Raw genomic sequence first — 24,803 nt, 5'->3', positions numbered from 1 at the left:
AAAAAAGAATTGCAAACAAACATCATAGCAACAGAACATGGAAAAAAAAACAATATAGAAATCCATGCCCATTAAGAACGTGTTGGCATGTGCTGTGCAGGTTACTCTAAAATTAGAAGAGCTTACTACTTTAGTCATATCTACTGGAGCAAATTCATTGTCTTTGTACAAGCTCCATTGGCTTTAGTGAAAGTGTGGTGAGCCTCCTGTCATGTTTCTGCATACCTAGGACAAGTGCACGGCGTTTTGCAAATGCTGATACTGTAAAATACTCAGCAGTGTGGTTCTGAGTCTTACTCAAGGAATGAGCCTGATTCAAGAGTAATTCCTATTTCACAGGAAAAAAATGAAGTTGATGTGGGAAACATATCCTATACATGAAAAAATACAACAAGAATTGAAAATAAATCTCTGCAAATAGCAAAGTTCTAAAGGCACAGTTTGATGGACAATGAGTTCTGTAATTCAGTCCTGTAAAGGCAATAGGATTGAGTGTACGATGGATGTAGATTTCTCTTAAATGGTGATCACTGACTTCAAAGTCAGCAACTTCTTTTTATTTCAATAGGAATGTTAATCTATTTGTTAATCTTACAATCTATTTATTAATCTATTGCAGGTTTTAATATTGAGCATATAGCTAAATCTGGAATAAACAAATCACAGAATTACTTATGTATTCCAGGAGGACTGCATCACAAGATAGTGTGCTAATCTTCTCTTCCACAGCCCAAGTTCTCAGCTTCACCTTGCCTCCTTGTCCGTTTAGACTCCTGTGAGATTGGCTGTTTAGTGCAAACGAAACCCTCATCTCTCTTTCCACCATTCCACTCCACCGATTTTAATCAAGTACCTTTAAAAGGTCTTTCATATGTCCCCTCTTGTTTTTTGGTTCTGAGTGAACACGGTAATTAAAGTGTGTGCATAATATATTCTTAACTGTTTCTGTTGAAGTCACTGTAGCCATTAAATAGCTTATGTACCTTGAAGACTCTGTGTCTCATGTTCTTCTCAAATACAACTTTCAGCATTAATGGCAATGAGTGTCAGTTCAGAAAAATTGAATTGTGAGGTGAAACTGAGCAGCGTCAGAGCTAAAGAAAGCCAGCTGTACCTTAAAAAGGTCTTGGTGTGAGACACTCATTAGTAACAGAGAACTGAGCTACAAAACTGATATAACTAAATTATAAGTGCAGCCTAATTCTTTAGTGAGAGCAATGTAACAGCAGGTAAGGTTTAAGTGTGCTACATACAAAGTTATGACATTGGGAAAGTTAAAACACTCAGATTAGGTAAAAAACATCCCCCAGTACTTTAGACTGTTCTGGAATCATAAGTAACTAATGCCTAATGTCTTCCTGATACCTAAATCACAGTTTCTGTAGAGCTTCTTTCAGAGAGATTGAGAATTCTGCTGTGCCAGAGACTCCATTTCATAGTTTTCCCACAAATAGGACACTGAAATTGTGCTCCTTTTTTTCTCTCTCTCAACTAGTCAATAATCTTCTAACCTCTCTGTGTCTTGTTGCTTCATTTACAGATGACTGATACCTGTATCAAATACTTGGCTGCAGCCTGCCATTATCTCCACTTCTTGGATGTCTCTGGTTGCATTCATCTTACTGACAAAGCACTGAAGTATCTTTGGAAAGGTTGTGAGCAACTCCAGGTTCTCAAGATGCTGTTCTGTAGAAATATTACCAAGTAAGAGAATATTTCCTAATCTTAAATCAGAGGTGGTTGTAAATCCAAAAACATGCGCTTTTTCCTTCACTGGTATCACAGTGCCATGCTCAATATCTAGCTTGAGCCATCTTGCTCCTTTGTTTAGGGGTGTTCACATGGCTGCCTTAGGATTCCTGTGGCCTGGTGTGGATATCTCCATATTCTAGTGTCAGACACAAGTGAAGAGAAACAGGGACCCAATCTATCTTTATGGCAATCAATGTCCTCTTAAGGAAGTTTCTGCAGACACAGGATATCACTTCAAGAGCACATGGGAACTTGAGGGAGAAAGCCAGACTGGTCCCAGTGCAAGCCATCCAATGCAAAGCCATCACACTCTGTGCTTGAGCTCACTCTGAGGACATGTGGGAGCCTGCTGCCAAGGGGCTGAATGTCAATATACAGCAGAAGCAGATGTGATCCTGGGCTCAAAATACATCATGATTACAGTGAATGAGACAAGGTATCATAAGCAGAGTTTCATGAAGTACAAGTGAAACATTCTTGTTATGTATGTACAATTGGGAAAAATAGGTCATTGACCACAACTACTTAATCCAACTTCCCTACTGGTGTAAGTGGACTGAGTCTCCTGATTCCCCATGTTATTTAAAAGCCATTCAGTTCTGGTCATATTTAGAATCATAGAATGATTTCATAGAATGTCTCAAGTCGGAAGGGACCTGTAATGATCCTCAACTCCAACTCCCTGCTCCTTGCAGGACAACCTAAAACAGAACCAGATGACTGAAAGCATCATCTAGATGCTCCTTGACAGGCTTGGTACTGTCACAGCTTCCCCTGGAGAGCCTGTTCCAGTGAAGGACCTTTCCCTCATGTCCAGTCTGAACTTCCCAGATGCAGCTTGTTCCATTTCCTTGTGTCCTATCCCTGGTCACCAGAGACAGGAGATCAGCACCCCCGCTGTCCCTCTGAGGAAGTTGTGGACACACTAACAGTTTGATGGTTATTTGCTATTGCGGCACACAGCTCATTCTGCAAAAGATATTTCAAATACATTTAATCTCCTCATAACTTTCCTCAAGAGATTTTCCTTTACCCCTGGATTACTGTTGTTCACTTGCATTTTCAATGACTTCTTATCTCTGTTTAGAGCAGTACACACTGCATCATGCCTTCCAGGCTTTGGTTGCTTGCACATCTTCCCATGGAGGTGAGATATAGTAAGAACAGAAATATGTGAGTTCCAGTTAAGTTTGTGAGCCATGTTTAAAGAGCTGGCATGGCTTCTCATAAAACTGCCTTTGCGGTGTGACCCAGGGTGATGCCTCTGCCTCAGAGTCCCACATGCAATGGGTTCTCCAAACGTCTTTATTAAACCCTTCTGACTCAGCCAAGGAATTTCCCAACCACTTATTTTTTACTGTAAAGAAAGCCCTGGAGAGTCATGGCTCTTTGCAAAACAGAACCATGAGACACACATCTCCACCCAGCGTTATCTTTGCCCTTTTTATAATATTGTGATTTTTGGAACTAGGCAAACTTTACCAGTTTTGCTTTCCTGAGCCTGACGTTCTGATACGTGACAGTGGATGGTTCTTCTCTTTGCCAGCCTCATTCTCTAATTCTTAGCACTGTATGTTTAATGATAGGAAAATCCCACCCGGTGCCATTTGAGTCTGGGACAAAAGCCATCAGGTGATTGACCATGTTGAGTAATTCAGCACTGAAGATTTTTCACTTATTCCTTCCAACAGGTCTGAAGAACCTCCCTAGACCTGGGCAGGCTGCAGAATAGACCAACCATGTCAAAATCTGAGTGGCTTTGCAATCACGTTCTATATTGTCATTACATAGAATGATATTCAGAAAACAAAAGGGCGTTCACAGCTCGATGCAGAGATATTCCACATCCTGGATGTGTCACACTTTAGAAAAATCTATTTTTTATTGTAATTCAAGGCTAATATTGCAAAGATGATAAAAAAATATCTTCTGCCAATAACTACTCAGTAAACCACAGCAGTGATTCTAAAGCTAGTCATCTTGGAGTAGCTTTTCATTGACATCAAAAGCGATGACAGTGCTGTCACTGATATGTCACAATGTAATTTTATAAGACTACATTTCATTCACAACCTGTATGCTTTTAGTAACGACAGATGGTCAGAAAAATGAACACTAGGGCCTGATTCTCTATTTCAGACCAACTCTTAAAACCTTACTCAGATTCTTAGATTTTCACAGGATGTAGAGAAATGCTGGTTTCAGATGTAATTCACGCTCTGCAGGTGCGAAACCTACAGTTCAGAGACATTTCTTTCCCAGTTTAAGGAGATGGAAGAGGACACCTATGTAGAAATCAATTTAATCTGGAGAACTAGAGCATGCTAGTGGTTTAGGTTCTCAATAAGCAATAGAAGAAATGTGGTTTTAGTTTAAAGTTGCCCTACAAAAATCTATGAATCATATATACTTCATTTTGCCAAAGGAATTCCCCACTGTTTACTATTAAATACTATCCAGTCCTAGCAGACATGCCTTAATAGACTGAGCCTTGCAAATACTGAGACATATCTCTTGCATTGTGTCACATTCAGTTTTACTGTTTCGTTAGATTGAAATAGAAAACATATGGAGCCACAAAGTTCTTTGTTTCAGCCCAATGAAGCTTCATAGGAAACAGTTACGAGTGTATAAATTGTCCATACTTTCCAGTATCAGGTAGCATTTGTGATTGTATTTGCCAATATTCCAGCCTGGTTCCAAGTTTATTAAATGTTAGAAGAATAAAAGGTCTATGGCCTGATTGCTGCATATTTCTGTATCCAGAGGCTAATGACCGTTCGATTAATCCAGTTTCTAAATGCCACAAAGATTGATGGATGAACTACCTGTGGGAGTATGTGATACTGGTGCAGATGATTTCTTCTGCTAGAGGAAAGGAAAGCTAACTGCTTCTTAAACTGTGTCTTCTGTAGGAAAAGGTTGTATCAGTTCTGATTCACTTGAGACTAATCCCACAAGGACTAACACAGTGGCATCTTTAGAAAAACGCTTCCCTGTAAAACATTCTCCTTACACTTCGGAACACAAACACCATTTGAAGTCAGCTCCAGCACTGAAAGGTGTGGAGCTCTATTAACATTTCTGGGTGCAAAATGAGAACGGGAATCTTCCATTGCCTGAGAAGCCAGGCTTGAGCTCTCACCAAACTGCAGCTCGTCCCTAACAGTTTGGTTCCACCAAAGGTCGTTCTTGGAAAGCAAAATTAATGCTTCCTTTTTCCTTGTCCTCACTAATATGAAAGCAGCTTTTTCTTTTAAACTCATGGCTATTCTGTTATCAAGTGACTCATCAACAAATACTACTGCAATTTTTCCCTTTAAAAGGGGCCGTAGTAGCTACAGTACATTTATCTTTTGGAGAACATTCTGGTATTTGTTTCATTTCATTGTCATTGTGTTTTCTGATGGTTGATGTTGGTTAAAAAGGAGATTGCAAGAGCTCTTTTTTGAATAGCAGAATTTCTTAGGTGTTATCCAAATATTCAGGTCTTAAACCAGGAAGGATATGGGAGTCCAACACACATGTAAAGGGAAATGAAGACAGCCTACACCTCATTTGGTAAAAGACTAAGAATAATTACTCTTAAGTTTCCTCTTGAAGAAGCAACAAAAATATCATAGTACTGGCTTCTCACTGACTGCAAATCGCTCTTCAGAAGGGACATGGAGGTTCCTGGAGTGCCATGTTTGAGCCATCGTGTGCACTTGAACTGGATGCCATCAAATGATAATACTCCTGCAGCCAACATAGACCTCAGAATACACCAGATTTGATGTGCTGTTATCACTTCGTGTAACCCAGAACATGCTTGCAGGATGCTTCATGCTTTTCCCATTAGCTGCCTGCCTCCACTTGCTTCTTCAGCTTTATTTCCCCTGCAGTGGCACTACAAACAGTCCTCTCATGATTAAGTTTTTATTTTCCATTACTTTTTACTCTTGATTGGGTTTTGGAATCTCATCTCAGAGAGTCCTGTTCAAACCCTCTGCTTTTTGTTATGACTGACCCAGTCAAACATTTCTGAATTTTGGAGCGGCTCAGGATGCACACCATGATGCAGAGCTGTATTTCCTACCTACCCTCTCTCAGTAAAAAGGATAAGGATCCAATAAGGATCCAGTGCTGCTCAAGCCCTGTGTTTGGGCCAGCACTTTTCTCTGACTTATACCAAGTGCTTTGCCAAAGATAACCATAATTATTTGCTAAAATGCTTTTATTCATCGATGTGCTAATTTAAGACAGTATATAAATAAATACACAGGCTCCACCATGGTACAGAGAATCTTAACTAAATGACCTATTTTGCCATTTGGTGGTGATTCATGAATGGCTGTTTCTGGCAAACTAATCAACTGTAGCTCCAGGCATGGGACAGCATAAGCTTCCAAAAGAATAGTAACAGCTCCCCTTATACATGCTTGAGCCAGCTGCCATACATTGCAGTTTCCACGGAAAACAGGAATTTGGACTTGGATGAGTTGATTTGTATTTTATAGCTTAGAGCTTATAGCTCATATAAATTGTGCACACATTCCTCAACAGCACAGGCCTCCCTAATATAAAAACAGATAGAGCCTTGTGTTGGTGTGTTCATACAGTGCGGCAGTGTTCAGATCCTGCAGGGGTTGAAAAGGAGCCCTTCTGGTGTCTCTAATTTTGTCCCTTTTCCATGCCTTCCCACTTACCCTGTCCTGCTGCGGTGGTTACGTTACAGCTGTGCCTCTTTTGTAACCATGCTCAGCATTTTTACTTTGGGAATAAAAGAGATGCTCTGTAGTAGCATTACTGGCAGCTAACAGACCGCTTCAGTTTGGGTTTTTAACTAGTATCGTGCAGACACTGTATATTACATTATTGAAGAGCATAGGAAACTGGCCAGCAGGGAGGAAGGTGGCCTTGCTGTGGTGGTGACACCAGATGAGGTTGGATCTCCTGAAGAGGGCAGGAGATGTGGAGCTGGCTCTCCCCAGTGAGCACACAAGGGCAGCTCTCTGGAATGCAGGAGCCTCCATGGGGAGGCCGGAGCTCTGTGCAGCAGGGGCAGGCTGACAGCCAAGTGCAGGACTGGTGGAAAGAAAGAGACATTCAAAAGGCTGGAAGTGCTGGGCTGAGTTTCTTCAGCTCAGGAAGGCAAGAAAGGTGCCGGGCTGATGCTGCCTACAAGCCGGGAGAGGAGGGAACTGCTCTTCAACATCTTATTAGGATGCCTCATTCAGCAGGCCCAATTTCCTCCTATTTCTGTGTCACTTTGTTCTAGCTCATTGGTTTTGTGTTCTAACACTGCAAAGGGGCAGTGGCCACAAATGCTGAGGGAGTTCAGAGCAGTCATGGGTGGTTTTGGGCATAAGCAATTCTCTTCAGGTAACAGTAAGACTCTGTAACTCTGCCCATTCTGTATCTGTTTCAGAAACAATACACTTGAGAAAGAGGGGGGTGACAGAAGATAACTACAGGTGGAGAGGTTAGTCAGAAAGAAAGCAGAAGGTGAAGCAGGAAAGGATAAAAGTACATGGAGGTGCCAGACTGTTCAAAGACAAAACCAGAGATTGGGACCTGCACAGTCACTATAACCTTCCCATACAGCGATGAAAAACCTCCCTTGAGACTGTGGTATCTTTTGATGTAACTGGTTTATTAATCTTGTGTGTATTTCTCGTGTGGCATGCAACATGTAAGGAGAGGCTGAGACTTGCTTTGCTCAATCACAGGAAGAGCGGGCTTGGGCTGGAGGAAACTGTGGTGCTGTCTGTAACTGATCAGAGGACACAGACTGTCTCAAAGATGCACCATTAGAGCAAGTGATGTATGTAAAAGTCTGATCACATACAAGGAAACTATTTTCTTTAATCAGCAGGCTGATCAAACACTTGAACAGGATCCCAGAAAGGTTGAGCAACCTTCAGTCCTAGCGACAGCCAGCAAAGCTGTGACCCACCTGGTGTAGCTGGATCCATTAAGCAATCTCCAGCAGTCCCTTCCAACCTGGTTTGTTCTGTGACTAACGCCCAAGCCATTACCTTCTCCTGTAGCTTCCACAACACCACTTACAATACTGGTAGCTTTCGTTAGAACAGGAACTTTTGCTCAGGAAACAGCTTGTGTTGGTCACTGGAGAAACAGCCTCTGCAAACCTTATTTTACTTTTGTAATTCATTCTTTTCTAACTCTTGTTGCAGACAAGCTGTCCTGAAATACACAGCCAAACTGGAGAAACAAGAACACAGTGATGCTGACCCTCCTTCCTGGCTCGGATACGACCGGGATGGCAACATACTCACCTTCACCCAAACACATGCACTGGAGCCTGAACAAATTCCTCAAACTGAAAAATGAAGAAATTGTGCAACACCTTCTCCAGTTGCAGGGTTTTCACTAGAGCACAAAAGAACACTCTATTGTTTTTATTAAAACTAATCATACTTGATAAAAGGCTGTTTATTGCAGTAGGAAGAAAGCACCACAGATCTTTTTCACAGTCTGCCTCCAAGCAAGGCAGTTGCACTGAAACAGCTTTGCTAACTTTCAGATCTCGATTTGAGCTGTCTTCATCTTCCAATAATGAGAAGCTTCTGTAGTCCCCTGCAGTGAGCAATAACTACATCTGCATGTGTTTGGGGTTCTTGTTTGCCATGAGGGTCCTCTCCAGGACATGAACACTTTGACTCCCCACAGATCACACTTGACACAGCTGGTACTCGTCAACACAGTGTTCCTGAGCAGAACAGTGCAGAGGTAGCCACTACAAGCTCCTCAGCACAGCTATATGCGTGCATCTGAGCATGATTCTCTACATCTCAACCTGCGCACACAGAGCCCCAGTTCTCATAAATGCCCTTCAGCTGGGTTTGGGTCTCTAAGCAAGCCCATTTTCACACTTGCAGATCTGAACTATTCTGACTGGTGGCTGACAGAGGCAGGAGGATCAAACAAAGAGGAGCACAGATAAGAAAAGTATTAAAGGAGAAGTTTTCTCCAGTTATGAGAACGTCTTCTCATGAAACAGACAAACAAAAGTGAGCACACATGGGGTTTGCCTTTCAAATCGTAATTACTGATAACCTACTGCTCCTGGCCTGGAGAAAAATACGAAGTTTCACCTCACTAAAGCAGAACAAGACATTACTCAAAAGCCTTTGGGGAAACTCCCAAAGATTTGTCTTTCTTCAGCTCATTCCTGACCTTTATATAAAAGTTCTAGCTGGTCTCAACATTTATTAGCTTGGAAAGAATATAAGCAGAGCAGCACAATTTTTCTGACAGCTTATTTAAACTTCTTTCAGCAAGAAGCTAACAATCCTGATGCTTAATTGCAGCTCATTTTAGAACATGAATGCTTTAGCTTGCTTTCTTTTGAACATGGAAGAAATAACAGGCTTTCTTACTGCACTCTCCCTTAAAACTGCTGATGCAGCTGTCCCAAAACACACAAACTGAATCATAGGCTGACAGGCTTTGTATGTTGGGTGAGTAATGGAACCATTAAATGCATTTGATTTAGTGAAACCTCTACTAGACTGGTGTTATTTGTCGATGCTGTGTGATTTTAGAGGGGCTTCGCTCACTTTTGACTTCTGCAGTGAACAGAAATCATTAGTTCCAACAATTTGTCAGGAAATCTAAAACCATTACACATTTATTAACTTTGTATCTTTTAGAAGAATAATGACAAGTAACTAGCAACAATGTATTGCTTTTAGTAATAATATTAGCAATGTGCTATATATTAGTGTTGATATTAAAAATACACATTTGCCATAAACGTCTGTGCCCAATTTATCCACACAAACAGTACACACAACAGCAAAAAACACTGGGGTTTTAACCACCCTGAATTAGAGTATAAATGCTGCCTTTGACTATTGAAGCCGTTAGCCAGGGGCAATTACACCTCTTGGGGAATCCTGTGGGAACAGAGTTCATTTCATAATGTACCCTTACGAACTGAAGTACATACTCACATATACACAACTTAAAACCTGAGCCAACACTCTGAACTCCTCTTTGCTACACTCAGTTGGCAGGAAATTCCTCAGTTTTAAACCACAAACTTCAGTACTACTTTTACAAGGTGCCATACACATGCATGGAAAGGCTTTTTAAAAGCTCCATTTCCTTTACTGTGTGTTTGCATTGTGGTAACACAAACTCCTCCACAAAAATCACATATACCTCCTCCCCTCACATCCTTCCTCTGCCCCCGAGAGCTGACAGTCCCATCATGCAAGGCTGACACTCAAAGGAAATGCAGCAAAGAAACAGATCACGGTTCTCATTTATTAGGCCAATACTTCCATTTTGTGGCAGCTTTTACCTGAAGGGCACAGTGATGTGGACTCTTCCCTTACTCCAAACTTTTGTTTGGAAGCTACCAGTTTTTAAACTGCCACGGTGAGTGGTCAAGTTATACAAATCCCGAATATGTAAGATTGTGTTGTTCCTAAAAGGCACTAAAAGTGATCTGTTAAGCATCAGCCACAGTCACAGGCAAATCTTGGGTGAAAGCACCCTCATTTTTAATATTGTTTCTCTCTTATATTAAGAATATACATCAAAAAAGGTTCATAATTTTACAGAAATGTTCCTTTACAATCTCTTTGGCCTATTTCCCCTTTAAGAGCTCTTCAGCTTGACAGACTGGATCCAACTTTGGCTTTTAAGACACACTTTGCCATTTTGTGTGTCAGCCTTAATCCACCTGTCTGTTTCATCCCGTTGATTCATGTGACCTGGAAAAGAAAACTCTATTCAGTTTAATTTGACACTCAATAAACATATCATCTTCACAGTGCCATTTTTCCAAGCTCACTGGAAATAGTTACATGACTTTTATTTAGTAAAATTTATGTATTTTTAACAGGGGCTTCTGACATTTCATTCTTGATGCAGTTTTTTTTGCATTAATACAATTCCCCATAATGTTTTTATTTCAATAAAGTTGTGGGGTTTATTACATAGTTCTGTAGTTTTTGCTATGGCCTGGAGGCCAGGTGCCCACCAAAGCCATTCTATCACTGCCCTCCTCAACTGGAACAAAAGGCTGATGGGTCAAGGTAAAGGCATAGAGAGATCACCCACCAGTTACTGCCATGGGCAGAACAGATGTGACTTGTGGAAATTAATCTATCACCAATAAAATCAGAGTTGGATAATGAGAAATAAAATCAGATCTTGAAAACACCTTCCCTCCTCCCAGGCTCAACTTTGCCCCCAAATTCTCTATCTCCTTCCCACCAGCAGCACAGGGGGATGGAGAATGGGGGTTGTGGTCAGTTCACCACACGCTGTCTCTGCTGCTCCTTCCTCCTCAGGGGAGGACTCCTCACATTAGACATTAATCTCACTAAGTACTTTGAAGTTTTGATCCTCATTATAAACACAGAAGAGAGACAGGGGTAAGACCTGGTTTTCCAGATGACCAGACATGTTGTTACTATTACTGCTTTCACCCACAGCTGTCTGTCTTCTCACATGTTTCACAGAAACTTAGTATGCATGGTCATGCTCTGAAAAGCTCACAATGTAACAGACAAAGGAGGAAGTTCAACTTACCCTCATTTTACAATTAAGAAACTGAGGTCAAGAAAGAATAAACGACCTTCCAAATTTATCCAAAAGATTTATGACCAAATTGGGAATTTAACTGGATCTTTTAAGTCCCAAATCAGTAATTTTATCACAAGATCAACCTCCACTTTGGTTTATCTTCACAAAATATCACTTATTTTTACTTTAGTGTTCATGTGACTGAGTGAATTCTAAGTTTAGAACTAATTTCAGCCTGGAATAGCATAAGGGATGTTAGGAAAGCAGATTATGAAGCAACTTTGCAAACATGCTCTGCTTTGACCTGTAACACAGCTGAAGTTAAATTTTGGCCACGTCAAAACAGTGGCAAAACTCCAACTGACATCACTGCATTGGTTTCCACAACTCCAGCCTTTGTGCCAGAACCTTCAATAGCATTTCACTGTTTTGGTACTTCTAAGTGGGATTAAGTTAAGGTTATGGTCCAAGCCCACATCAGTTCACCAGCAGGCTGAGGTACCGCTTAGAAGTATGGGATTTTCAGAGTCCAACACTGATCAGGTTCTCCCACTGAATGAAGAGGTATTTCAGTGTCTGTTCTCATCAGACTACAACATACCTTCAAGGATCTACATGGAGATGTCCTAGTACAACTTCTGTGCTCCCAATTGCTACAGGCAGCAGCAGCCTCAATCACACTCAGTCTCAGGATCATTCCTACCATAAGGCAGAACCCATAGTTCCACTCCCTGCCTAATTAACACTTCAATCTATGGTGATCATCACGAAGTTGGACGAATGCATGGTACATGAAATCCATTAAAATCTGAAACTTCAATTCCTCAGAAAGCTTCCCTGACCCATCAATTTGCAATGGTATTGCATCAGGAAATATACAACAGAAATGACAACATCTGTCTTTTAAGCAGAGGTAACCCTTAAAACATTAGATCAGTTTGAATTTTACACGGGAAATAGCCTCCAGGTGTCAAAAAAAACCCAAACTAACAAAAAATTGTAAAGGACAATTTCAGCTGATCCCTTAACAGAGTTGTAGGGCACTGAAAGTACAGCTTTTCTTTCTATGGAAAGAGGACACAACCAATGTATTTCCAGAAAGCATACATTGGAGTGCTTGGTCCCAGTTTCTCTCTCTCATGTCTTTGTCACTATGGCTTGTAGTTCCATGCAAGGAACAAACCCTGAAGCACAGTCAGCCCTGTATACGAACACCTTCACACACTGCTTATACCCTGCCTAAAAAGTTAAAGTGTTCTGAAAAAACACAGGCACAAATTAATACGAGCTGCTGCGAAGCTCAGTTGGTGCCTGAGCTCTGTTTCTCATTTTGCATTTGCTGTGTGAGCTTAGGAAAATGTTTTGTTCCTTATGTTTCTTCTTGGAGATTTGCCTGTGAACGAAATGCAAAAAACATCAAACTGCAGGAAAGTCAGTGTCAAGTTCCACTCCCCAGGGATTAACATCTTCAAACTAGTTTAGGTTGTTAAGCTTACCCTCAGTAGCAGATCAAATCAAGCTTAAGCTATTTAAGTAATTTTGTGTATGAAGCACCAACCAAGCAAAAAGGTTGGAGATCTGTTGGTGACAGTTTGGTCTTAACTGTACTCACTGCCTGTACCCTGAATACTGTGGGAGTGTGAGTGGATTCTGAGGATCATTTTGCTAGCATGATTAAATCACAAAAGCCAACTGCCTGCTGGATTCAGAAGGGGGGCATATCAAAATTAATAAAGGATTTAATTTCAAAACCACCCAGTTAATACAACACATGTGAGCTCAGGACAAGACAGATGCACCACTCTGCTGCATGGTCACCTTTTCCGTTTGCTTTGTTTTGTTGTTTTAGGGGGTGTGTGTGCATGACCCCTTCCAATACGTGCTGGTGTCTAAGGCAGGCAACACCTTTAGAGAACTTTACACGGGCAAGTACTGGTACTGACTGTTTATTCACTTCCCTTCCCAGAGATCAGAGAAGTTAAGGAGATCTTTATTTTCATCTACTAAAACACATAGAGAGAACGACATTTTACATGTCGTTCACTGGTGTTGTTAGGTCTGTGGTATCTCTCAAAAAGCCTGTGAACAGCTTGAGTTAAATGCAAGCTGAAACCAATAAAAATCTGTAGGATAGCATCTCATCTCATGTGTTTTATAAAAGTTGGATGAACTTTGCATTTGACTTGAAGGAATGTAATCTTTTCCAGATAGAACCTGGGTATTTGTTTGTTTTTTCAAGATACTGCTTAAGGATCAAGGCTTCACAGAGGGACAATGTTTAACGGGACACTGTAAAACAAAGCTCTTCCCACTCAGCTCCAGTGGCAAAGAGTCAATAAAAATTGCTTCTAGGAAAGAAGGAAAGTTCTGAAGTGCCTTGAGAAAACAGGGAGGGACATGACAATGGATAGCGTTACTTGGGGGATCAGAACCGTAACTGAATGCGAGTCAGCTGCACAGTGGGAGAGGAGAGCTGCACTTGAACAGCTGTTACAGTTCAGGAAAGACTTAGGTTTCAGCAGACTGACAATACAAGCTCTTTCAGTTATTTCCCTTTTAAAGGCAAGTTGTTTGCCTCACATTACTCACTGCCCCTTCAGCTTTATATTTAACCCTGGCACTCCATGTAGCTAAACACACACATATTACCTGAAAGGAAACATTAGAGAATTTCTGATAACAAAAGCACATAAACACACCCATAAAGCTTTGTGCATTGTACACGAGACTTCAGCAGTCAGCTCCCTCCTTGCACACTGGCTTTGAAGCAATCCTAATGGCTAAGTCCACAGTACTTCGTAGGCCACATTCCCAGTACGAGCCATTGTGTGAGTGGTGAGAAATAAGTTATTCCTGAAGGTAGGAAGCATCTGTCTAAATCCCCTGTGTTCCAGAAGGGAATCCAGATCTAACCTCAGCCAGACTTAAATTCTTACTGTTTCAGTGCATGACTGTTGTAAGGAGAAAGGTTCTCCTCACCACAATCTACCTGGAGAACCAGATGGGGTGAAAAGACTTGAAGTATGTTATTAAGAGAAGCCCAACATGTCAGAGAAAGGACAGTGGTATCAGTGTCCATCTTCTCAAGGGGATCTGGCAATTAGACAGGCTCTCTCCAGAGGCACATGAACAGAAAAGCCATCTAAGGTGTTCCTGGTGATCAGAAGAGTAACTGGATGCTGGATCAACCCATAAGGTAAAGGCAACATCTATCTGGAAACTTTCACGGGAGAAAAGGGTTTAGAGAAGACAACAGGGGATTCCTGTCCATATTCAGGACAGACATTTGAGGGAAGGCGTAAGTTAACATGCAAGAGAGCACTCCACTACCTGTGTGCATGGCCACCACGAGGCATGGCTCCGAGCAGAACACTCTTCACATGTGGCTCAGTGAAGCTTTAGTGCTATAGATGGGGTGTGATAGTACCAAAAGCTAAAAATGCTGTTAGCTGCTGCAACTGTTGTCACACTGGATGACATAGGGAGCACATACACCTCAATTTGGGTGTAATTCCCAAAGAGTACGTTCTTTGTAAGAGGACAGAAACATACAGAGAGGTTGGTTTGCCAACTTGAAAGTAAGAACAGGAATTCACAATAACCTACACAGACAAACATCCACAGCCTCTGAGGAGCACCTGTGAGACTTTCACCAAGGAAAACTCACTCAAGTGCTGAAAACCAGAGGGAGCAAGTGACTTGCCAAAGCTAAAAGCTCACTCGTCACTACAACTGGGGCTAGGCACGGGGAAAGATCTGGAATCAGATGAGTCCCTGGCACCACTCAAAGATGGAAGATTTACACGGTTTAAAAAAAGGGGTTATGTTCCAGACAGACAATTAGATTTGGAAATTGGCACCACCAGCTACAAGGACCTAAAGAAAGTCTCCAAATGACTGCAAGACTTCTTCCAGTGAGTTTAGTTGTCAGCACGCAGGCTGGCAGTGGAAGTGGGCAGAAGCATGCCCACTGTCTGCATTCATTCAGTACCCACACGTACCCACCCCCATGCCTCATAACCTTCATCTGAGTTACTGCAAGGTGGGTGGGATCAGATGGTCATATCAACTTCAGACAAGACAAAACAGGTCTGAAAGCAACCTAACCAAGGATGCGCTTTATCTAACCCAACGTGCTCACCTACCCTCTTCTTCACAGTCTGCAGTACTTGGAGTGGCCTCACCAGACAAGTGCCTACCACCAGAAAGTTTATCTTATTTTTTAGCTAAGTTTTCCTTACTGTAACATCAAATCATAATTTCTATTCCTATGACCAGTGGGCAGAGAACAAATTATTTCTTCATTTCTGCAGCAATTTCTTGCATACTGGAAAAAAATTCATCTTCCCTTAGTCTTCTCTTCTTTAGACAAAACCAACGTTTCTTTTAGTCTTCTCTCATTAATCATGCTTTTAGGCCCCTCATCATGTGCTCTCCTCTGGAGTCTCCACAGTTGTCCACATCCCTTTTTGAAGTACAGTACTCAAAACTGGACACATGCCAGCAAAGTATTACTAATGCATGTAAAGCCAAGGGGTTATTTTGAGTTTTACAGAACAGTCATGCTCATATACTGTTTATTTTCTTTTTAGCTGTGTAACACTGTTGTTTCCTGTTTAATGACTATTGATATATTCCTCCTCTTGGAACCACACAGGTCATTATTCCTATCTTCGTACTTTGAATTAACTAGAACAAATGACTTATTGGAAGAATGGCCTAAAAAGCATATAAATCAAGATTATCTGAGTTTCAACTTCATCCTTCAATGTTTGTAAGCCCTTTAACACAACAGTCTCCTAAGCTCCCTTTCTGCTTAATTGTCTGTCACTTCTTAGTCTGCTATCTTTCCTCTTGCCATATATAGTACCAGATACAGTTAATGATCTCTACAATCTTAAATCAGCTGACTTAAGAATACACGCAGACCTGGAGACATGGGGAAGGTAGAGATGTTGAGCAGGAAGGGCTTCCCTCTTCACCAGGGAAAGGAAAAGAATGCCTTGACATGACTGCCACCAGAAATTAAAGGAGTTCCTCAAGCACTCAAACCAGACAGCTGAACAAACACTTTCACCAATGGAAAATGCACCAGTGGTTAGCATGAAAAATCTGGCTTTATAACAGATTTCATTATACCATACATACTACTTCCAAGAGTGCATGCTGATGTCAATGGAAACAGATGCCTTGTCCTTGCAAATTACTCTGAGGAGTAAACTCCCTGGCACTGCTCTCCAACTCCTTCCATGTATCAGCAAATGTCCCAGTTCTGCAGGAAAGTTCCTTCCTTTTCTAAAAGATCAAAACACCTTTTCACACTCTCATCACTCTGCCTCCAGAGCATTGACTCCAGGCTTTCATCTTCTTGCTTTGACTAAATCCCACCCTAATCCTTGACTACCCTGCAAAACCCTGGATGTGGCTGCTTGTGGGACTGTAATGCACCGAGCTCCCCACTCAGTGTGGAAATGGGAGATGCAAAGCAAGGTAATGATGTAAGTCGTAACTGCTGTAAAAGCAGAAGGGAAGGCTTTCCTAGAGCTGGTCATAGACAAGCTGTATATCTACCCCATTCACAGAACTCTGTCTTCCCACTGCAGTCTCTTCTCTAAAATCTCCCAGAATATTCCCAGTGGCAAGTGAAGCTTCCTGAAAGCAGCTGGTTCCTGTGTTATCCACATGAGAACTGGCCAGTTTCTGACAAATCATCTCTTTTTAAACAAACCTTTGAGCTCCAAAGCATAAAAGTCTAAACTGCCATGCTCCTGTGACTGTTTTTCTACTTGCAAAACCCCTCTTCTCTCTCCATTTTGTATTTCTTCAGTTGCAGCAGCAGGGCAGCTACAGACTCTACCTAAAATTTCAGCAGTGGATAATGTTTTCATGATATAGAAGCAGTATTAAACGATTTTTAATTATTTCAGAATCTACTTGCACAAGGAAATTCTCAAATACCAACTTTAAGAAGTTTACTGAGAATAAGGGAACAAGTGCTTGTGCAGTAGAAATACACTATCCCCACAGGTTAAGGTAAAGAGGAGGAGAAGCAGGGAGCAACTCCCTTACCATGCCTAAGGAATGGGCAAATGCTGCCTCTTTCTTTGCTAAGAAAGAGGTGGAACTGTTTTCAAAACAATAAGAAAAGGAGCAAAGCACATGTTAAACCCAACTACTCTTTATGTTTGCTGCTTCTACCTGACCAGTGAAGAAAGGGGAGAAGAACATCACTGGCTACATTACATGAGAAAACACTGAAAGCTAAATGGCAGGTATAGAGACAGATGAAGACATGTTACTTCAGACCAGCCCTAGTTTAGCTGAACTGTATCCTGCAGAAAATCCATTCCAGGGTCTCCTTTTCATTCACCTACATTACAATCAAATTAGATCGATGTTTAATAAATTTTTGGTGCAATGATTATCAACAACTGATAATCACTGGCCTAACACTGTTCCCTCTGCATAATCCTCACTGATTTCCATGCCTTTTGGATATATTTAATTTGAGGGTTAACTAATCAGAGCTGCTTTTGGCCTCAACTGCCAAGATCATTTCCATACAGAATAGTGGTTGAAAAATTGCATCTGTCTCAGCGATGACTGTGCTACATAAACACTGAATGGGTTGTGAAACCAGAGAAGCCATTCAGCTGTGGATATTTGAAACACCACTCTTATCTTTAACATCCCCAGGGTATTAAGACGATTAACTGGCCAGTGGTCCTTATTCACTGGGAGAAATGTTGTTTTACTGGTAAGACAACTCATTCGATAAAGCCTTGCTTGTATCTGGGGTCCTTCACAGATTTCTAGCCTGAGAACTTCTAACCATGTTTTTTAAAGCTATTGGATTTAACAACCACCAGTATATCTATATACTAGTTACTCTTCAAGGCAGGATATATATATATCTATGCCTATACATTTCAAGACTACTATTTTATATAAGCAAGTTACATGGTTTAGTGTGAGGTGTCCCTGCCCATGGCAGGGGGGTTGGAACTAGACGATCTTAAGGTCCTTTCCAACCCTAACTATTCTATCATTCTATACTGAAATTGTGTACATACAATTCTAACATTTCCTCACTTTGAGATTATTACCTAACACGGGGGAGGAAAAGAAGTTTTGTACATACTTTCTTCAGTTTAAAACCAAAATGAAACTCAAAAGCCTCACCCAGTCTGCTATCACATCAGGTCACAATGACATAACATGTTCAAAAACTAAACTGGAGCCTTCAGACACACTGCATTAATGTTTCCTCTTGAGCAAACTGAGTAGTAATTGGTAACAGCAACAGCCTCATCTTCTAGATAGACACGTCCGGAGAGGGGGAGAGAAATACACACCCTGACAATGAATTGTACAACTGTTTTCTAAAGCAGGAAACAGCAAGACTTGGGATTCCTATGTTCAAGTTTAAATTCATTAGAAGAATGTTTCCAGTAATCACAGGCACCTTTCCATTTACTCTGCTCCTCCATGCTCCGGCTGCTTCTGCTCTTCTCCTAGCTATCTCCCACCCATCATTTCTGCACTGTTTAAGTTTTATACTGTACATTTATAAATATGCTGTATACCCCTTTTACCTCCCCCTCCGCACCCAACAGAGACAGACAGAAAACTTTTCATTATGTTTTTTAACAGACATTCCCTGGCAATTTATCATGTGACAATACAAGCCAATAAAGCAAGGGGTCAAATTCAGCCCTGGATTACCTCCCATAAATTCACCGGAATAATGCTGAGAATGAATTTGGCTCCAAGGCTTCTATTAGAGAAGCAGTTGTTAGCATTCACAAGTCATTTACTAAACAAAATGAAAAAGTCATCTAGTAACAGGGGGAGTACAACGGCACAAGGAAACATTTGAACCTGAAACAGATGAAATAAGAAGCGGCCAAGAGCAATAAATTCTTAAGGAAACATAGCTGCCTTTGACTAAGGCCAGACAGGCATTTATTGGAAGCCAAGATTAGTAAGCCTTACCACTTATAGTTACGTGATCATCTTTGGAGGCACTCTGCATTTCTTTTAACTGAATCTCTGAGCTCACATCCACTTTCCTTCCAGACAACTGTAAATAGGCTTTGAGAGAGGCAGGTACCTTGACTGTAATTGAACCTGGTATAAATTTAAATGAAAGCTAATTAGTTTAACATTCAGACCAAAGCACAAAACGTACAATTCAGCTAACTTGAATCAAATTGTTTGGTTTGGAGTTTTGGGGTTTTTGTAAGAGCCTTCACATACTGTAACCTCTTTTTTTGTCTCTGAAAAGATAAATGAAGATAATGCCATTTATCGTAACCAGGATACTGCATGTCATACAGTTATCATACAGTTACATGCAGGTGTCATAACTGAACATGAGCCAGCAGTGTGCACTTGCAGCCCAGAAAGCCAACCGTATCCTGGGCTGCATCAAAAGGAGCGTGACCAGCAGGTCGAAGGAGGTGATCCTGCCTCTCTACTCTGCCCTTGTAAGACCTCACCTGGAGTATTGTGTGCAGTTCTGGTGTCCTCAACATAAAAAGGACATGGAACTGTTGGAACAAGTCCAGAGAAGCGCCACGAGGATGATCAGGGGACTGGAGCACCTCCCGTATGAAGACAGGCTGAGGAAGTTGGGGCTGTTCAGCCTGGAGAAGAGAAGGCTGCGTGGAGACCTCATAGCAGCCTTCCAGTATCTGAAGGGGGGCTATAGGGATGCTGGGGGTGGAATCTTCATTAGGGACTGTAGTGACAGGACAAGGGGTAACGGGTTAAAACTTAAACAGGGGAAGTTTAGATTGGATATAAGGAAGAAGTTCTTTCCTGTGAGGGTAGTGAGGCACTGGAATGGGTTGCCCAGGGAGGTTGTGAATGCTCCATCCCTGGCGGTGTTCAAGGCCAGGTTGGACAGAGCCTTGGGTGACATGGTTTAGTGTGAGATGTCCCTGCCCATGGCAGGGGGGTTGGAACTAGATGATCTCAAGGTCCTTTCCAACCCTAACTATTCTATGATTCTATGTCACATGGAGAAAGCGGTGTCACAGTATTTCCTTGGCAGACATGAAAATGAACATTGACATACACTGCTAGCAACAGCTCTTGGTAGAGGATCTTATTATAGGAATGATCAAGGGAAGGAAATCTAATACATCTCACAAGTATTATGACTTCAGCTTCATCTTCTAGTTGCCTATTTACATTCCTGAGCAAGGACAGGGGATCAGATTTGATGATTAATCCATGGCACATTAAGAAGGAATTGCTCCTCTTGAATGATGAGTTGCTGCTTACACACTGTTAATGCAGCAATTGTCTTTGCTTTACTGCCCAGGGCCAGCTGTTCACATCCTTGAACAGATGCAGTCTCAAAAATGACTAACCAGTTTAGACTACATATCACAAAAATGTAAACTACTGACAAAACTGAAGTGTTGGTAACACGAATAATTCTACCCTTGAGGTTAAAACCAGAAATTCTGACTTCTGTTTTTCCTAAATATGTGCTTCTATGCACCTGAAACAGGCTGCCCAAGCGGATTGTGAAGCCTCCCTCTCAGGAGACATTCAAAACCTGCCTGGACACGTTTCTGTGTAACCTGCTCTAGGTCTAAAAAACCTGACGTAACAACTAGTGGTCAGAAAGCAACCCTAGCTGTGCAATTTAAGTTCAGCAGAATCACTTGCCTGTGACAGTCCTGACGAACTACTAACTGTTAGTATACTTGGGCCTACATTTTGCTGGAGCCACAAAAAGCCTTAGGATAAGAAAGGTCTTCATCGCTGGGTCCTCCTTGGAGAGCTTCTCAGTGATGTGACTCATAAAATCCAACACACATGCAATTAATTTATCACGAATGGGACATTTTCTACACTGCAGCTGTCAGCAGCTACACTGAATTTACAGGGTAAATGAAAACAGAACTTCATTAACTTTGTCTTTACTAAACTGGGCTGCCAGAAGGGATGTCAGGCAATGTTTTGAAAATAACATTAATTAGCTTTTATGAAATATTTGTCTTTCCTACGAACTCAAAGAAATATTAACTTAGTAATAAGTGATTCAAAATATAACTAAGAAATATATAAAAATAAATTACTTTGCACTAAAGAAACCAGAACAGCTGGTGCAGAAGAATGGCACATAAGTTATTTCAATACATTTCCTTCATTATTCTGAGTAACTGCTAGGTTTTAACTCAGCACAGACACTGGTACCCTTCTCTTGTCTGTGAGACAAATATCATGTTCAATTAAAACACCTGCAGTGCCTGACAGGATGTTAAAGTATAAAAACACTGTAGTGTGTGGGCTTTTTCTTTCAAAACTAAGACTAACAAGATGTATTCAGGGCTTGGTCATTCACAGTATCATATCTCATGAATAGTAAAACTATGAATCTGACTTTAGGTGTGAGCTTTTACTTAAGAAGTGAAATTCTAGTGAGTAATCAGGAGAAAAAAGGGAAGACTGGGTAGGGCCTTTCATCCTTGTTTTTCTGCCTTCCAATTTCAGGAACAGGACATTCTAACCAGTAAAGGTGAGAAAAAGAAATGTAAATATGTGTCAGTTGTCACTCTGCACACATATGTATCAGCATCATGGAATAAACTGTGCTCAAGGCAAAGGAAGACTGCATACAAGTCAACTGTGCAGGATTCTGCTGGGTACACTGCCAGGAAAAAAAGCATTGAAAACCACAAATATTCTGTAATCCATATTAAGTACCATTGCCCCTTAGAGTTTAGTTAGTGTATTATCAGTATATACACCTTCTAATAATGAGATAAAACAGAATATAGATAACCAACAATCACAAGCCATGTTGCTTTTCAGACAGACAGAAACAAACAAAAAAAACCCTAAACCTTACCCCTTTTTATTTTACATCATAAGCTGCAACAACAACAACAAAAATCTTTGGTTTAGTTTCCTAACCTTTCTGGGATTTCAGATCCACTTTTCTTAACTGACTGACATAAACATCTATCGTCCCATGATGTGTAGAAGCTTTTAGACTTCCATCTGATGAATCTAAGGAAAATAAAATAAATTAGAATCTTGTCTATCGTTCATCCTTTAAAATAAACATTTACCAGAATCTTTCTTTGTATTTGGATTTTGACAGTTCTTCTGTGTTTGAGAAGTAACATATTTACTGAATGTCAGGTTTCTCTTAGAAAAACAGGTTTCTGGGCAAAACTGACCTCCGCAGTCCAGAACTGTGGCACAGACACATCCCAGGGCCATAGCGCTGCAGCTGCTACTGGACTTGTAGCATCTACAAGGCCACAGTAACACTTGCCTCTTTCTACAAGGATGAATTTATCTTTGTGTGGAGATCAAGCATAGACTTTGAAAACTCAGATCTATTTTAGATGCCGAAAGAGTTCATTTGCTCATTCTCTACACAGGGAGAACTTTACCCATGCAAACAACAGGCAGTTGTGCACTATAACATCTCCTTACAAAGAAGAACTGTGTGTCAGGCTTTGTAAAGTCTCATTCACTACACATATGAATTTTAAATGAATGTTTAAGATAACCATTGCTTTAATATACATAGGAAACCAGCATTTGATCTTTGCCCTAGAACAGAGATGCGCGTATTGTTTTCTGTACCTTATTAGCTGAAATTTATAACAAAACTCCTTGAAGAAACATTTTTTACCACTAAAAAGCCTTTAAGAAGCCTAAACTGTATACTTGAGAAGTAGCCTTTAATTACTTGCAATGCATTCCAATATTAAATATACAAATTCCTACAAAATTACAGTGAAGTTCCAAAGAGTCAACTTCTCAACTACTGAACAGATCTATAGCTGATAAAAATTACAAAGAAATGATGAAGCAACGCTAGAGAGGCATAAAAAATTAACTATGTACCCGAGCAAACGGCAGTCAGTGAAATATCTTTTTAGATACAATGTTAGAAATGAAAATATCACCAAGAAATCTTGAAATACTGATAGAAACTGTTTTTCTTAGCTTCTGGATGTGCACAGAAAAGGAAACAGAGTCAGGCTTTCAGAACTAAAATAACAAAAGCAAACCTGAATGACACTTCCAATTTTAGAAAGTAAAAACATTCATGAAAGAATTAACTTGATGAATCATAACAAGGATATCTAGCGTTAACACCTTACCCTTGCCACCCCAGTTTCAACTCTAAGCAAACTCATCTGGTGCTTTTCTGATTCCAGATCTCAAGCACAGATGTTGAAGATCAGTGTGTCATATACAACAGTAAAAACATGGAAAAAAGGATTATTACTATCCAACAGCTAAAACTGATTTCTTTGGAAAGGAAAGTAATTAAAAAGTAATTAAGAAGTAGTCAATCCATATTTAGTCAGCTGAGAAGCTGAGAGACTGTCTTTGCCTAAAAAGAACACAGTGACAACTAGAACTGAGTGTTTCTGCCATTTCAACAGATTTTATGTTGAAGCAGCTGTGCTACAAGTCTGAAGAAAAAAAACCCAAACATTATTAACTCTTCATTAATTGAAAATGAATGAACTGGAAAAAAGGTTTTCCTTGTGTGACAATGAAATATTTTATTGATCACTTTTAAAAAGGTTGTTCATGGTAAACTTGAAAGGTAAAGTCATTAAAACAGCAACATCTGATATGAATCAACATTTTTGAGTATTTTTAGTAGTGATAGCTTGACATGTTCTTATAAAAGCTACTTCTGCAGATATTCCCAAACAAATTTAAAAGCCAATCTCAGAGCATCCACATAATCTCGACAGAGGTTTTTTTTTGGCAATGGGAAATATTCAGCCCCCGACTCTTCTGCTATAAACAAAACATGCAATTAGTTCTTTTATCTGCACTAGGAAGAAAGAAGAGTCCCCAGTGATAGGACAGAGACCCTCTGAAGGCAGAACAACTGCTAACATTCTGTACACTGCCACCAGCTGATGGTGCTCTGCAGGGACCAGTGTTTATTCAGCAAATCCTTCTTCCCACTCTTCACATGCAAAAGCAGCCCTTGTGAGATTCTTCACAGTGGAAAGATGCCTTTTGCAAACCTAGCAGCCCCACTGCAAGACAGAAAAAAGCGTTCTTCTCTAGATTTTTAGTTTATATATATATATATATAAATACAATAAATGTAAATATTTATATACATATCAGTTATTCTTTACCAAAAGACTGAATTCTGTTTGCAGAAGGCACAAGCAAATAAAGGATGCAGGAAGAGGGAGTAGGTATAGGTTCACCAAGGCACAGATTTACCTGTAAAGTGAAGAAAAAAAACCAAACAAACCAAAAAACAAAAAACCAAACCAAGAACAAAACCACCCCAAACCTCCCCCAAAAAAACAAATAAACCCACAAAAACCAAAGAAAAACAACTCTGAGGACAAGCAGAATGCCTTTCCATTGGGGAACACTGTTTTGGGAGGATGACATGCCAGATTTCAACTCCCAGATTGTACCACTAAATAGAAAGCTTCGCAAGACAGAAGAAATGTAAGAACCTTGGCAGCATTAACCAA

The 24,803-nt window shown here is 40.6% G+C and overlaps 2 protein-coding genes across 7 annotated transcripts in view; one reads left to right on the top strand and one right to left on the bottom strand.

The window, feature by feature from the left end:
• The window catches only part of FBXL13 (F-box and leucine rich repeat protein 13), an 85,037-nt gene extending 75,118 nt beyond the window's left edge, over positions 1–9,919 (top strand). For 5 of the 6 annotated variants that reach the window (XM_062632021.1, XM_062632023.1, XM_062632024.1 and 2 more), the window contains 2 exons: positions 1,541–1,704; positions 7,932–9,919. In XM_062632021.1, coding sequence (XP_062488005.1) covers positions 1,541–1,704; positions 7,932–8,088 — 321 coding nt within the window. In that variant the 3' untranslated portion in view covers positions 8,089–9,919. Of the gene's footprint in view, positions 1–1,540; positions 1,705–4,667; positions 5,081–7,931 lie in introns of those variants that run through there. The other variant, XM_062632025.1, reaches the window with a different exon arrangement.
• Positions 9,920–10,007: 88 nt separating this feature from the next.
• Positions 10,008–24,803, bottom strand: part of FAM185A (family with sequence similarity 185 member A) — a 37,956-nt gene continuing 23,160 nt past the window's right edge. The window contains exons 6-8 of the mRNA XM_062632049.1: positions 22,234–22,329; positions 19,294–19,428; positions 10,008–10,481 (exon numbers count right to left, since the gene is read on the bottom strand). Coding sequence (XP_062488033.1) covers positions 10,366–10,481; positions 19,294–19,428; positions 22,234–22,329 — 347 coding nt within the window. The 3' untranslated portion in view covers positions 10,008–10,365. The remainder of the gene's footprint in view (positions 10,482–19,293; positions 19,429–22,233; positions 22,330–24,803) is intronic.

Source organism: Pezoporus occidentalis, unplaced genomic scaffold, assembly GCF_034315485.1.
Source record: "Pezoporus occidentalis ecotype Australia unplaced genomic scaffold, CSIRO_AGI_Poc_V1 ctg38, whole genome shotgun sequence".
Classification (NCBI taxonomy): Eukaryota; Metazoa; Chordata; class Aves; order Psittaciformes; family Psittacidae; genus Pezoporus; species Pezoporus occidentalis.
Note: the sequence above shows the minus strand (reverse complement) of the source record. Positions and strands in the feature narration are given on the sequence as shown.